Raw genomic sequence first — 15,078 nt, forward strand, 5'->3', positions numbered from 1 at the left:
ATTAATTTATTAAAATATATAACATTATCCACTATAACCAATAGTAATACCATATATTGGCTCAAACGAGTGATTTTGATAAGTTGTAGGGTCATTTCAAAGCATGTTTGAGTGGTTCATCAATTAGTGTAATAAATATCTGACTTTGTTTTCTTTTCCCATAACTTCATTGTGTCCAATTGCTGCCATTTAAACTTTAGGTGTAGTGTATAAACAATTCTACTCAAATCAACAAAATGTTGTTATTTCTTTCTTTTAAGAGATGAATGCGAACCTTTAAATAAAAATATTACTAATACGCGTTCAATTTGGGTGCCCGCCCAATAGTCTAGATCAGGGTTTCTCACAAGCTTTTGCTTCACGACCCATTTCATTGAAATATGGTCCACTTTTTTATCATATTCTTTTATACAAAGCACAAAAAAACAACAATTTCAATTTTCAAGTTAAAAACTACACCATTTCCAATTGTATTTCAGAAATTTCTAATTGTATTTCAGAAATTTCTAATTATATTTCAGAAAATTCCAATTGAAGTTCAGAAATTTCCAATTATATTTCAGAATTTTCCATTTATATTTCAGAATTTTCCAATTATATTTCAGAAATTTCCAATTATATTTCAGAATTTTCCATTTATATTTCAGAATTTTCCAATTATATTTCAGAAATTTCCATTTATATTTCAGAAATTTCTAATTGTATTTCAGAAATTTCCAATTGTATTTCAGAATTTTCCAATTGTATTTCAGAAATTTCCATTTGTATTTCAGAATTTTTAATTTATACTTAAAAAGTTTCTAATTGTATTTCAGAATTTTCCAATTGTATTTCAGAAATTTCCATTTGTATTTCAGAAAATTCTAATAGCAATACAAAAGAAAATTTCTGAAATACAAATAGAAATTTCTGAAATACAATTGGAAAATTCTGAAATACAATTAGAAACTTTTTAAGTATAAATTAAAAATTCTGAAATACAAATGGAAATTTCTGAAATACAATTGGAAAATTCTGAAATACAATTGGAAATTTCTGAAATACAATTAGAAATTTCTGAAATATAAATGGAAATTTCTGAAATATAATTGGAAAATTCTGAAATATAATTGGAATGTTCTGAAATATAATTGGAAAATTCTGAAATATAAATGGAAATTTCTGAAATATAATTGGAAAATTCTGAAATATAAATGGAAAATTCTGAAATATAATTGGAAATTTCTGAAATTCAATTGGAATTTTCTGAAATATAATTAGAAATTTCTGAAATACAATTGGAAATGGTGTAGAAATAGATATTGAGAGAATAAAATTAATATTCAGAATTAAAAATTTTAAAATGAGAAATCCAAATTAATATTGAGAAAAAACTAATTGAAATTCAGAAATAGAAATTAATATTGAGAAAATTCAAATTGAAATTCAGAATATCTAATTAATATTAAAAAAAACTGAAATTGAAAAATATAAACTAGCATGCATAAAATACAAATTGAAATTAAGATAATAACAAGTAAGAGAGCTATATTCGGCTGTGCCGAATTTTATATACCCTAAAATTTTTTTTTTAATATTTAGTGAAAAAAAAAATTCGGGTTAAAAAATATTTTTTCCGATTTTGACCCATTGTAGGTCCAACTTACTATAGTCTTATATACATCGTTGCAAGTCTCAAACCTAACATTGGCATACTATCCCCTCGATAACTTCCTAAAAAAGATTAAATATCATCTAACAGCATTTACCACTAGTAGTTAAGATATTGTCTTAATGTTCAAGCCATTAAGATGGAAACAAAACAACTATGGTCTTATATACGTCGTTGTGCAGGTCTTTGAAATATCTATCATTAGATATCCATATTGTCTATAGTAATGATTTAGTAATCCAGATATGGGTCAAAAATAGGTCAAAAATCGAGGTTGTCCTGGTTTTTTCCTTATATCTCAGCCATTTGTGGACCGATTTTCTCGATTTTAAATAGCAACCGAGCCGGAAGAATTTCGGAGATATTGATGTATCATTCGTGTATATAAGTTATTTGGGGGCTTCAGAAAGTTGATTTCAACACACAGACGGACAGACGGACATGGCTATATCGACTCTGCTATCTATAACGATTCAGAATATATATACTTTGTGGGGTAGCAAATGAAAAATGTAGACGGAATGACAAACTTATATATACCCTTGCCACTCATGGTGAAGGGTATAAAAATTGATGTCGTGAATAAATTTTTTAAAAAAACATGCTACGATTTTGAATTTAAGTTTGTTTAAACAATTGGGCACTGCTACACGTTCAATATATATTGACCGCGATCCAGTATCGCGACACGTTCAATATATATTGTGATATTTAGGTTATTCTGCGATCAATACTGCATGCTACACGTTCAATAAATATCGCGATACTGGATCTGATTCTGAAATTCAGATCGTTGATCACGGGTCACGCAATAAATATTGAACATCGTAATATCAACTCGCGATACATTCATGAGAAGTGAAGAATAAATAAAATAAAACAAGTAATAGAGCTATATTCGGCTACCAAATTATACTTAAAAATATATTTTTTTAAATATTTTTATTTAAACAAAATTAATTTTTTTTTAATTGTTTTTAATTTTTTTTTTAAATTTTTTGGAAAAAGAATTTAGACAAAAAAAAAATTTTTTGATAAAAAAAAATCGGGTTAAAAAATATTTTTCCGGATTTTGACCCATTGTAGGTCCAACTTACTATAGTCTTATATACATCGTTGCAAGTCTCAAACCTAACATTGGCATACTATCCCCTCGATAACTTCCTAAAAAAGATTAAATATCATCTAACAGCATTTACCACTAGTAGTTAAGATATTGTCTTAATGTTCAAGCCATTAAGATGGAAACAAAACAACAGCAACAACCAAAAAACAGGTTGGAATCATAATGTTGCATATAATACTGTTTAGAGCACTTAATAAGGCAGTTTGTAAGTTTTAGTTCCTCCATAATTAGTCATATATGTTTAAAATCCAAACACTGAATGAATTTGACATAAATGGACAGTTTAGCCATAATGGTCGAGTAGTATAAGTCCAATATTCAATAACCACAATTACAACAATATCATCAACTGAAACGAACGATGATGGCTAAAGATACTAGTATGGATGCGGCTAACAGATGCTGGTGGTGTCACACAGCAATGATAGTTGAGTTGTGCATGTAATGATTTCAAATAATATTAAAACAAATTCTTGATTTTCATTTTCTTTATTTTTTCCTTCTACTGCTGCTGCTGCTCCAACTGCTATTGCTTATAAGACCTGGTCGATTGTGTTGAAATTATTCATATACATACATACTCGTTTATTGTTTTCGAAATAGAATTAGAAAACTTTCACTTTCATTTCATATATTTCGAAATGAAAATATTTCTACTTCTTTTTAATGTCATTTATATCATACTTTGTAATTGTGAGTTAATACACTGGTGATTGTATGTTTTGGAGTGTTGTGTAGTGGGTAGAAATTATTGGTGACCATATAAAATAAAAATGTTTTACTGTGATTGGAAACCTTTAGTTTATATTGTTGCACGTACGAACTTCTAAAATGTACATGCGTATCACCCAGACTTTACATATAAGCATTTGGTGTGAGTACACTCTGAAAATTACGCAAGAAAATTGATATTTGGTGAATTTTCTTGATGGTATTGAATTGTAACTCTCATTTAAATAGATATAAAGTACACTAACACATTTATGTTATGACATTTTGGTTAATGCGAGGGCCAGATGCCTCCAAACTTGAGCTATTTTTGATGTAAATTTCAAATTGAAGCCGAATTTTATCTAAAGAGTGTGTCAGAAAAAACTTATACAAACTATTTCATCCAAAACTTATCCTTGGTCCAACAAATTGTTATTTTTTTTAATCACGTTAGCTTTTTTGTAAAAAAAATATGTCAGATATTATCTTTTCTTAATCATTAATTTTCAACTGTTATATGTCAGATTTTATCTTTTCTTAATCATTAATTTTCAACTGTTATTTCGGTCAAAATGGATAAATAACACTGTCCAACAAATTGAGACTTTTTGATTGGAACAAAATAACGACCCTATATTCATTCATTGATTCCCATGACAGCCGGTTCTACGCACCGGAATGACCCGAGTTCACTCGGCCAAGGGCTGTCAACTCAGCAATCACTGCTGCTACAACAACAACAACAACGATCATATAATTCTGAAAGGGCATGTTGAGTAGATCATTTTTGTATAATAAACTTATAGTCCAGCTGGCGCCTGAATTTTTTTTTACAATGGGTCAAAGTTTTAATTTTTTGATCGAAGGTAGCATTATACTAACTGAAAAAAAACTGTAAGTTAATATCTGAGAGAATTCTTATTGTCAGAGTTATATTGTGAAATTTTATGGGGATCATTTTTGTGCAAGATCTTAACCCTCTATCTCCTCTCTTTAGGGGTCAATTCGACCCTTTTTTTCAAAAAAATCAAAAAAAGTCCTTTCAAAAAGGACATTTAAGGATTAAAATATTCTACGAAATTATTTGCCGTAAAATTTCAGTGGGGGTCACCAAAGATATAAGAGTTGTAAATAAAGCCCTTTACACTTAATTAGCAAAATTGCACGACATCTGGGGTCTCACATTTTTTAAAAATATCTCCAAAAAGCCAAATATGATCCGAATGAGTTGAAATTTAAAATATAAATAGTCCTTAAGGAGATCTACAAAAAATATGCATATATACTATGTAAGTTATCTCTTTTAGTTCAAGAGATATTTAGGTTTATTTTTTTTTAATTCTGCTCGATCATTTTTTTAGTTTTTTAGATATACGGAGGTTCGATTTTTTTTAATATCATCTACATATTTCGAATACAATAAAAAATAACATGCTAACAGTTATCTCATCACTATAAAAAGTTACACGCATCCAAAGTTGGAACATGAAAAAATGGCCGTATTTTTTACGTTTTTTCCAAAACACATTTAGCATGGAATGAATAAAAAAGTTTAAAATTTTTCAAAAGGAAGCAAGTCCTTAAATTATAATTTTTGACACTTTTTATTTCAAAATACCAAAATTTCTAAAACGGGGAAAATGTGTTCCAAAAACTGAGTTTTTGTTTTAGAAAATACCCTACTGCGACGTTATTTACCGTGTGATAGCAAAATAACTTTGTATGTACATATTTAAATAAGATATTGTAGATATAAATTTGTTTATTTAATTCAAGTACATATTATGACTGTTAAGTGATTAACAGTCGTCTATTAACTTCAAAATGTGGTTTATGTCTGTGCTAGTTAAATTTAAATGTCTCTTCACACCTATATAAACCCCTATTTTTATTAAAATTGTGACCTATATTTGGGAAACAAAAAAAAAACTTAACCAATCACTGTACCTAGCCTATCTCAAAAATATATGTTTTATGCAATGAACAAAAAAATATTTTATTTATAAACTTGTGTTATTAAAAAACTATTTACTTATACCATGGTTATTTGCATTGAATTCATTAAAATTCTAATTAGTTTTCTTCTCGTATTGAAAAAAACAATTACAACGCCTTAATTTTACTAAGACTTTCTAACGACAATGTTCCTACAAAATTCTTCAAGTGCATATTAAACAAATTGGTTTTAATATAATCTACAAAGTGTCGCCAAACTTTAAAGTACTTAATCGACCACAACACCACAAATACACATTTAAATGTCCAAAATTACATACATACATATGGTATGTTTACGAAGTACCAACTAAAATTATTTATTCCAGTCAAGATTTAAAGTTTGAATTCGTACGTACTACTAACGCATGTCATTAACTACATATATTCATACATATTTTTATCCATTTTAAAAAAAGTGTTAGCTGTCTCTTTATAAATACAAAAACTTGAGGTCTTTAATTTCACTTTGTCATACATTTGTTTTTATTTTAATATTATTTTCTATACCATTTCTTTCATTTCAGCTACATATTTTAAAATGCATTTCATACAACTATTTGGCTTAATTGCGTGTTTTTTTTAAACGCAAATATTATTATTGGGTTTTATTTGTAAGTTTTCCAATACTTTTATTACTGTTTTGATTGTTTTTTGGAATTTCCGTCCTTAGTCGTCATAAATTCTTCTTTATTTAATGAAAAATGAAAGTTAATGTTTTGTGAGTGTTAAAAACTACTACCTCAAGGTATTTTTAATTAAGAGTTTGGTTTATTGTTTTTAATGAATTCATAATAGTTAGAAATGAAATTAAGGAGCGTTATGAAATTAACGTGTATATTCGTAAATATTATGGTTCCTAATCGGTAACCATAATAATGTTTTATAAGATAAGATATGCTATAATATACATCAATGTATAGCAAATTGCTTCTTCTTTTCGAAAATATATAACATTTTTAAGAATTTTAAAATTCATACAAGATTTTATGCAAAAATAAAACTTAAATTTTTCATTTTCAAAAAATGATCAAATTGCAAAAGTGAAAAAAATGAGATTTGTTATTGAGAATCCCACAATTTCCAAAAATGGTATTTTTTAGATTTTTGACCCTATTGAGGGTACCAAGGTCCGGGCTATAAATTCCCTTTGCAAAATATTTAAAAAAATATTGGAGCATACTAAACAGGTTATAATTTTTTAATTAATTTTATAATTAACACTTTCATAAAAAATAGGAATCCTCTAGACCTCGCAGTAATAAAATTTTTGGAATTAATTTTCTTTTAAAGTACAATCCATAATATTACCTTTAAGAAAATTATAAATACATTATTTATTTAGTTTTTATTTTGTGTATAACTAAAAAATCAATGTAAGTACTTTTTTAGAAAAAAAAATCGCGAAAAACTACATACTTTATAAAAATTGTCATAACATAACTTTTGACTTAGTAGTGATTTTGAAATAATTTTTTTTTTTGAATATTTATAAATTAATTAACAACAAATTTATAAAGTACTCCATGAAGATTGTTTTAACTCTTTCAGTCACGCTTTTTTGTGTATAAGTTTAAAATCAAAACAATTGCATTTTTACTTTATCAAGATTAGTTTATAATAAAAAGTAAGAAAAAATTAATCAAAACATGAAAAAACCACCCCATTCCAAGGTTTTTTATGAAGTGAAGTGGTTAGTTTACTAACCCCCGTGGCGGTTGGCCTTCAAAATAACTATTATACAAATTTTTGTTTCGTATACATTTTTTTGGAATCGAATATTTTTGACTAAATTTTTTGACCAAACAACCGAAATATCAAAGTAACACTGAATTCGATGAACAATGAACACTCTGTGCTTTTTTATTGAATGCGTGAAAGTCTCTTAAAAAAACTGATTTTAACAATATTTTGAAATTAATATATTTATCTAACCAGAGCACACTGCCGGCAATGTTTTGCAAAAAATCATAAACGATGACTTCAAAAAATATAATTGTTTAGCAAAATGGCAATAGATGTCAATAAACTATCAGCCCAATTATGAATAAAATTTCCCCGGGAGTTTTTTCACTTTTCTCATTTTTCCTATTCAAATTCAATGGGAAAAAACTCCCGCGGAATTTTTTATTCATAATTGGCCTGTCTGTATGTTTTAAAGACTATAGAAAATGTGGTTAGTAAACTGACCACCCAACCGCAAAGAGTTAAAACTCAACAAGAGCTTGCAAAATCATTAGGAGCAAACAGCAATTTCAAAACGTTTGCGAGCATCAGTATTCATCCAAATTGGTTACTACACGAATTGAAGCCGAGAGGTATTTGAACAAAGCTTTTGCATGTCCGAAATGATACTTTAACGATAAAAAAGAAAATTATTTTTGCACCAAATCATTACTTGCGATGTATTTGGTGGGACCAAAAGGGTCCTATCTATTACGAGCTGCCAGACCATCACATGGAACCTGTACCGAGCGCATCTGAATCGTTTGAAGTGAGCATTAGCTGAAAAACTCCCAGAATATGCGGTCAGACATGAAACCGTAATATTCCATCATGACAACGTTCGGCTACATGTTGCAATACCTTTTAAAAAGTATTTAGAATGAAGTAGTTGGGAAGTTTTGCCTCAACCGCTTTATAGGCTAGACCTTGTCCCGTCCGACTGTTATTATCGATCGATTTAGAACGCTCTCTGGGATACGCTTCACTTTGGAACAGAGTATCCGATATGGGCTTGATTCGTTATTGGCCTTAAAAGATGGGAGAATGTAATAGCTAACAATGGCCAATACTTTGAACAAATTTATATTAAAAAATAAAATTCTTTTAACTGTTCCATGAGTTTCCGTTTCCAACCACCTCGATTTGTTATCTAGGTATATCTGGATTACTACATCATTTACATAGAAAATGTGGATATCCAATGATAAACATTTGAAATAGCTTTCCAACGACGTTTGTAACACTCAAAATCGGGGAACATTTTTTTGTCCCGATGATTTATTCACAAAATAATTTTTTTTTTATAAAATTTTAATTTTTTTTCCTAAAATATGAATTATATGCTCATAAAAACAAAATAAGCAATTATTACAAAATATGCAACATCAAATCGATGACATTTTGTTGCAAATCATCCGTTTCAGGAAAATAATTTATTTTGACCAAACTGCAAATATTTGGATGAAAATCAGTTTGGTAATGTGTATAAAATATAATGGTTATGATAAAAATTGTTATTCGATTTTAAAAATTGAATTATGAATTAATTCTTTCGAACCTTTGGTTTTATTTTAAATTGAATTTTTCAGTTTTTGTAAAAGCCTATCCCAAATTATAATGGCTGTAATCGCTAGAAACCAATTATAAATCTTTCACATCTGTTAATCAACTATTTTTATTAAAATCTAAAAAAAATTTCAACAAACATATTTATTTTTACATCATTTTATTACTTCTCTTCATCACTTAACAAATCATCTTCGTCATCCTCATTTTCTTCTTCTTGAATTCTTTCCAATTCTCTGGCATACAGTTCCTTAAATGCCTCATATTCTGCCACACTTACATGACACACTTTTGTGGCAAATGTTTTCTCCGAAGTGTCGGTAATTTTATACAAGCGTGGGTTTTTCGATGGTTCATTAGGATCTGCTTTCAAAGGCCTTGGTTTAAATAGGCCTAATCGTTCCATGAAAATATGTCGACATCTAATGTCATCCAAAGATTGACTCAATGCTTCTGATTTAACAATTTCTGGTATTTCAATGCGCATTTTCTCTTTCATATACAATATCTTGGCTTCAATTGATGCTTCTGTTTGTTCGATTAAAGTAGGACAATTCATAAGTAGCTTCCAAACATTTTTGCTGGTACTAACATACGATTGTAAAAAGGAAATTTGTGTTAGCAAACGCCTTTTGTCATCGACATCCATTAGGAAGGGGTATTTGGTGATAAGAAGAAAAAGAAAGTGTTCACCAAACTGACAGGAACGCCAATGTTCCAAAGTGTCCACGATTTTACGGGGCGAACGCATTAGAACTTTTGGATTGCCGGTTACGATTTGTAAGAAACTATTTGTTGTAATGCCATGATTAAGAAATGTTTCGTGTGCTCTTTGCCACATTGCCGGTGATACATTTGCTAAAGTAGGTGTCGCCTTAATAGCTTCCTGAATATGCTCCTTTTGTAGTTCATAGTCCTCTACCGGTTGTGGCTGTTGCACGGCCGCTGTAGTTTTACCGGGTGTCGACGTTTGTGTAAAACTTCGTGTGTGATGATTACACTAAAATGTTTATTTTTTATTATTATGATGTTAACAATGTTATTTTAAAATAGTTACCTTTATTTTCGTGGTATTATTTTGTAGTTTTAAAATGAAATTCCTTAACATTTTAAATTTTTTTTGTTCTTTTTCTACTGTAATTTTAATTTTGTCTGTTATGAAAGTGTGGTAAAAAGTAACAAAACAAAAACATATGTTAAACGGCTGTTTCTAGTGCTGTTATTTAATTTGCAATCCGGTTACTTAATATTAGGCCGTTTTTACATAGACATTTTTAAATTCAGCGGTTATGTTTATACTCAAGGAAATAAATATTTCTTAAAATCATATAAAATGATATTTCCATATATGAAAGTAGTTAGTCCTTCTAGGCGAGAAACGAGTCAATGAAATTTTCAGTTTTTTAAGAAAATTGAACTTTTCCATAAGAATCTTACATTTAAAAAAAGGTTCTAAAACTTTTTCCACCTAATACTTTTAAAAAATTTTAAATATTTTTCAATGATTGTAAATATTAAAAAAAGTAAGAATTGTAATAATTTATACAAACGGGATTTCGTTCGTACTTTTTTTGGTATTTTTTTAGATTGAGAGTAAATGTATTTTTACTCTCTAATTTTTTTTTGGAAAAAAAAAATTTCGAATTGTTTTTTTAAATTTAAAAAAAAATGTTTTAAATTTTTAAATTGTTTTAATTGTTTTTTAATTTTTTTTTAATATTTAGCGAAAAAAACTTTTGGTGAAAAAAATCGGGTTAAATATTTTTTCCGATTTTTACTCATTGTAATTCCAACTTACAAAGGTCTTTGAAATATCTATCATAAGATATTCATATTGTCTATATTAATGACTTAGTAATCCAGATATAGGTAAAAAATCGAGGTTGTCCTGGTTTTTTCCTCATATATCAGCCATTTGTTGTGGACTCGAAAGCATGTCTGACAGAATTATTGAAGACTTGGGTCCCGAAAATATATGTGGTCTTCAGAAAATTGATTTCAACAGACAGACGGACATGGCTTAATCGACTCCGCTATCTATAAGGATCAAGAATATATATACTTTATAGGGTCGGAAATGAAAAATTTAAAAATTACAAACGGAATGACAAACTTATATATCCCTTCTCACGATGGTGAAGGGTATAAAAACAATCCATACAGTATTACTTAAACAAGTAACCGAATATTTGTTTTGGTTTATTCTATAACACTATAAATTAATTGAAATGCAATTTATTCAGCCGGTGTACTTAAAGCAGTGATTGAGTGAAATTGTTACATATTTGTTTAATTAATTATAAAACAAAACAAAAACATAGGTATACATAGTGAATTTGCAATTATCTTAATTATATAAACAATCTATTTCTAATCTTAAAAACAGTTTAGTGTGTTCAGAACTAGCAACCATAAACATACTTGCAGTTTAATTTGCGCAATTGAGATTACAACTTTCAGGTACTTTTATTATTATTGGTGAAGTCAATAGTTTTATAAATATTTGCATTTGCTTACCTCCCCTTGACCATGCCAAACATATACACTCACCCATCTATATGTATCTTATCTATAAAATAGTTGTATACATTTTTTTACTTGAAGAGAACTACAAACTAAAGTTCTATAATTAATTTCTTTACACACAGGTTAAACAAAATATTGAAAACTAATTTAGTTTAGTCTTTGTTAATTCGTTTATTGAGAAGATGCCAAGCGCTTTACGTTGGGGTATTGCATCGGCTGGCAAAATAAGCCATGATTTTTGTGTTGCTTTAAGTACTTTGCCATTTGATGAACATCAAATTTTTGCTGTAGCTGCCCGAGATCAAAAACGTGCCCAAGAGTTCGCCAAAAAACATGAGATTACTAAAGCATTTGGCTCCTATACAGAGTTGGCTGAATGTGAGGATGTGGGTGAGTATAATACCTATATTGAAAGCATTTTTAATAAAAAAAGTTAGGGTACGTGAGAATATGCACATTTTAGAATATTTGTAAAAATTAATTATGTAGCAAATATTGTAATATTTCCTTATTTACAATCGCCATAATCAAGGTTGTAAAGTTTTTATTAAAAATTAAAATATGCTTTACACGAGTTGCCATTTTAACTAGCATAAAATAATCATAATACTTATAATTATTAAATTTTCCGTTTGGGTGATCCGAATTTCGCTCCCATATCACGCGATATACTTATTTCCTTTTTATACCCCATACCACTATAGTGGACTGCATGACACAACAATATAAGGTACAATCCATAGGGTAACATAGAGACGAGACGTAATTGCCAAAAACATAAGTCTGTTGTCAAAAACCTAACTCTTGCAACAACAAATACATGCTAGTCAATGTATTTTGTTGTTGTATCAGACATATGTTTTGTTGTATTTTTGTTTGACAAATCGGGGTGTCTCGTCTCTATGTATAATTCTCTATGGTACAATCAGTAGAAAAGGGGTAAATATTGAAAACTCTCCCTAGTGATTCTACCTTCTACAATTATTGTATCATGGTGGGCTGGTTATTATGCTCAAACGTATTATGTGTTTGTAACGCCCAAAAATATTAGTCTAACACCCACCTTAATGTATACCCATCAACGATGTATGTCCGTGATTGTCCATTAGGGTCACCCCATATGGTTAAAAGATTAGTTGACGGCTATTCCTGAAATGTGCGATATGTGATGATCGAGCTTTTAATAACGACTTGGTAAATAAAAAATCAAAAGGGCGGTATTATGGGGCGTGGCAATTTTTTTTTTACATTTCTGGAATCATCTTCACCTAGTCTGTAATTTTAGGGGTTGCTGGGTTAAATTTTTCTTCATCCATGTAAACCTTGAGCCAAAGTATAGCACGCAGTTTGATAAGATGTCTATTTTGATACAATATTGAGTGTTTTGGCCCAAGGATGAAACCTATTGAAATTGTTTGAAATCTGTCCATTATTTCAACTAGATTTTATCCGTCATAAATGTCTGATCTCAAATTTATATTAAAAAAAATCGTACCTTAAAATTGTGTGTGGATCGATCCCATAATAATGTTGGCATGCTAATAAAATAGAATAAAAAAAGTTTCATATATAAAGAAATCACGCGAACTTATTTCATGGCGATCGGTCCATATAAGACTCACTTCTGAAAATCACTCATGAAAAAATATTCTTGAAATTTAAAAAAAAATTTTGTTCATTTAAATGGTTGGGCTTAACCATACTTTCTTTTTAATTTTCTTAAACTCTTTAACACTTTACTTTTATATTTTTGCTTAATTATAGACATTGTTTACGTGGGCTCTCTCAATCCCCAACATTATGAAATCACTATGTTGATGCTGGAGCACGGTAAACATGTTTTGTGTGAAAAACCTTTGTGCATTAATCGCAAACAAGCCAAAAAAGTCATACAATATGCCGAAATGAAGAAACTATTTCTAATGGAAGGCGTTTGGTCAAGATTCTTCCCGTCCTACCAGTATTTGCGCAAACAAATTGATTCGGGTGTGTTGGGAGAAATTCAAGAAGTAAATGTGGAATTTGGTTTTCCCTTAAGCGAAGTGGACCGTTTGCAGTAAGTGTTGGAAGATTCATATTAAATTTGTTGATGTTGATTTTAAAAATACAAAAAAAAAACTTTTTAGAAAACGTGATTTGGGAGGTGGCACTTGTTTAGATTTGGGTATTTATACCATACAAGTTTCCCAGTGGGCCTTCCAGGAGCCACCACAAGAAATCAAAGCACAAGGTACTTTAAATGCTGAAGGCGTAGATGTAGAAGTCAAAGCTGTATTACATTATCCCGGCAAACGCACATCGAAAATGCATTTTAGTGCCAATAGTGAATTGGCCAATAATGCTGTTATAAAGGGCTCAAAGGGTCAGATAACAGTAAGTATTTATTATTAGTTTATTATGGCATACATATTTTAGTTATTTAAAACCAAAATCTTTTCACGAAATCAGATTTTCTTTAGTTATACATTTTATATTTAATAGCCAAGTCCGCCTGTCTATTGCTCTCTAAATAGTTTTTTATATAATATTTAATGTATGTATAAATTTTTTCAGCTTAAACAATTTTGGTGTCCCACCAAAATCATTGATATCGATGGCCAGGAAAAGGAATGGGTTTTGCCCAAAGGTAAATATCCCACCAATTTCGTTAACTCGGAAGGCTTGCGCTATGAAGCCGAGGCAGCTAGACAATGTGTTTTGGAGGGAAAACTACAGCATGATCACGTCAGCCACAATGACAGTTTATTATTTGCCCAAATTGAAGATGAAATTCGTGCACAAATTGGTGTCGTCTATCCTGAAGATAAATAATGGTTTCATTTTTGTAAACATCTTTTTGAGGCTGCTTAAACTTTGTTAAATTTGTATTTTTAATCCATTTTTTTGTATTTTAAATAAAGACATAATATACATATGGAAAATACCACAAATTTTTTAATTTAACGTTTTCTCTTAGTATTTAGGTTGTTAACGCGTTATAAATTCTTTGCAAAGTTGACAACGCCATTTAACCTTGAATTAGCGCCATCTATTGAGGGAGTATAAATAATTTCATTGTAATAAAATTATGGCAAACAATAGATGGCGCTGTTAGCATGCTTTAACAGAGTTGCCAAGTTTTCTTTATTTTCTATGATAAAGGATCTAACAAAATCGTTATAACTCGGCAAATACTTACCCAATTTCGTTCTAACAAATGCCATTTTATTAATGCCTTTGGATTAATACATATTTTTATAGTTTTTGCAAATATTTTCGGTTTGTTTGTTTTATTTTATTTAAAAATTAAATAAATTATATTTGATTTAATATTAATAATAAACTACATTATTTATATTTATAATATTATCAAGACTTCTAGTTCTTGTTAATTGAATTTTCCCTTTTTTTAGTTGATATATGTATTTAGTTATATTTAATATTGGAAAACGATTTAAGTTAACAAAACCTTAAAGGATTAGAAATAATAATTAATAATAATAAAAAATTATAGAAACAGGGTCTTATTAAACTACATTACATATTTGTTTTTGAAAATAAAGTAAAAAATACAATATATAACGTAAAAGAAAATTCATTAAAGAGAAACATTTAAATATATATATATAAAAAAACAATTAAAGCTAATTTAATATTAAATTTTATATAATAAAAAAAATTTAAATATGTATAGTTTTTATTTAGAGTATATTTGTAAAGGAAACTATAGAAAATTAAATTATTAAAAAAGAAAACAATGGAAACATGTTCATTTCATCTAAAGCATCTCTTGATGATT

General features: G+C 28.8%; 2 protein-coding genes across 2 annotated transcripts; one reads left to right on the forward strand and one right to left on the reverse strand.

The window, feature by feature from the left end:
- Positions 1-8,917: 8,917 nt before the first annotated feature.
- Positions 8,918-9,936, reverse strand: LOC135950285 (transcription termination factor 4, mitochondrial). Its single transcript, XM_065499832.1, has 2 exons — positions 9,832-9,936; positions 8,918-9,774 (listed from the first exon to the last, which is right to left on the reverse strand). The coding sequence occupies exons 1-2, from the start codon at positions 9,880-9,882 to the stop codon at positions 8,938-8,940; spliced, it is 888 nt and encodes a 295-aa protein (XP_065355904.1). The 5' UTR covers positions 9,883-9,936; the 3' UTR covers positions 8,918-8,937.
- Positions 9,937-11,001: 1,065 nt separating this feature from the next.
- Positions 11,002-14,230, forward strand: LOC135951668 (trans-1,2-dihydrobenzene-1,2-diol dehydrogenase-like). Its single transcript, XM_065501351.1, has 5 exons — positions 11,002-11,234; positions 11,423-11,690; positions 13,065-13,356; positions 13,427-13,673; positions 13,854-14,230. The coding sequence occupies exons 2-5, from the start codon at positions 11,483-11,485 to the stop codon at positions 14,109-14,111; spliced, it is 1,005 nt and encodes a 334-aa protein (XP_065357423.1). The 5' UTR covers positions 11,002-11,234; positions 11,423-11,482; the 3' UTR covers positions 14,112-14,230.
- Positions 14,231-15,078: the final 848 nt, after the last annotated feature.

The sequence above is a fragment of the Calliphora vicina genome, chromosome 2 (assembly GCF_958450345.1).
Source record: "Calliphora vicina chromosome 2, idCalVici1.1, whole genome shotgun sequence".
Taxonomy (NCBI): Eukaryota; Metazoa; Arthropoda; class Insecta; order Diptera; family Calliphoridae; genus Calliphora; species Calliphora vicina.

Coding starts and splice junctions, on each gene's coding strand:
- LOC135951668 (XM_065501351.1), top strand. CDS start 11,483: ATGCCAAGCGCTTTACGTTGGGGTATTGCATCGGCTGGCAAAATAAGC. Junction 13,357..13,426: donor AGCGAAGTGGACCGTTTGCA/GTAAGTGTTGGA, acceptor AAAACTTTTTAG/AAAACGTGATTTGGGAGGTG. Junction 13,674..13,853: donor GCTCAAAGGGTCAGATAACA/GTAAGTATTTAT, acceptor AAATTTTTTCAG/CTTAAACAATTTTGGTGTCC.
- LOC135950285 (XM_065499832.1), bottom strand. CDS start 9,882: ATGTTAAGGAATTTCATTTTAAAACTACAAAATAATACCACGAAAATA. Junction 9,775..9,831: donor ATAATACCACGAAAATAAAG/GTAACTATTTTA, acceptor TAAACATTTTAG/TGTAATCATCACACACGAAG.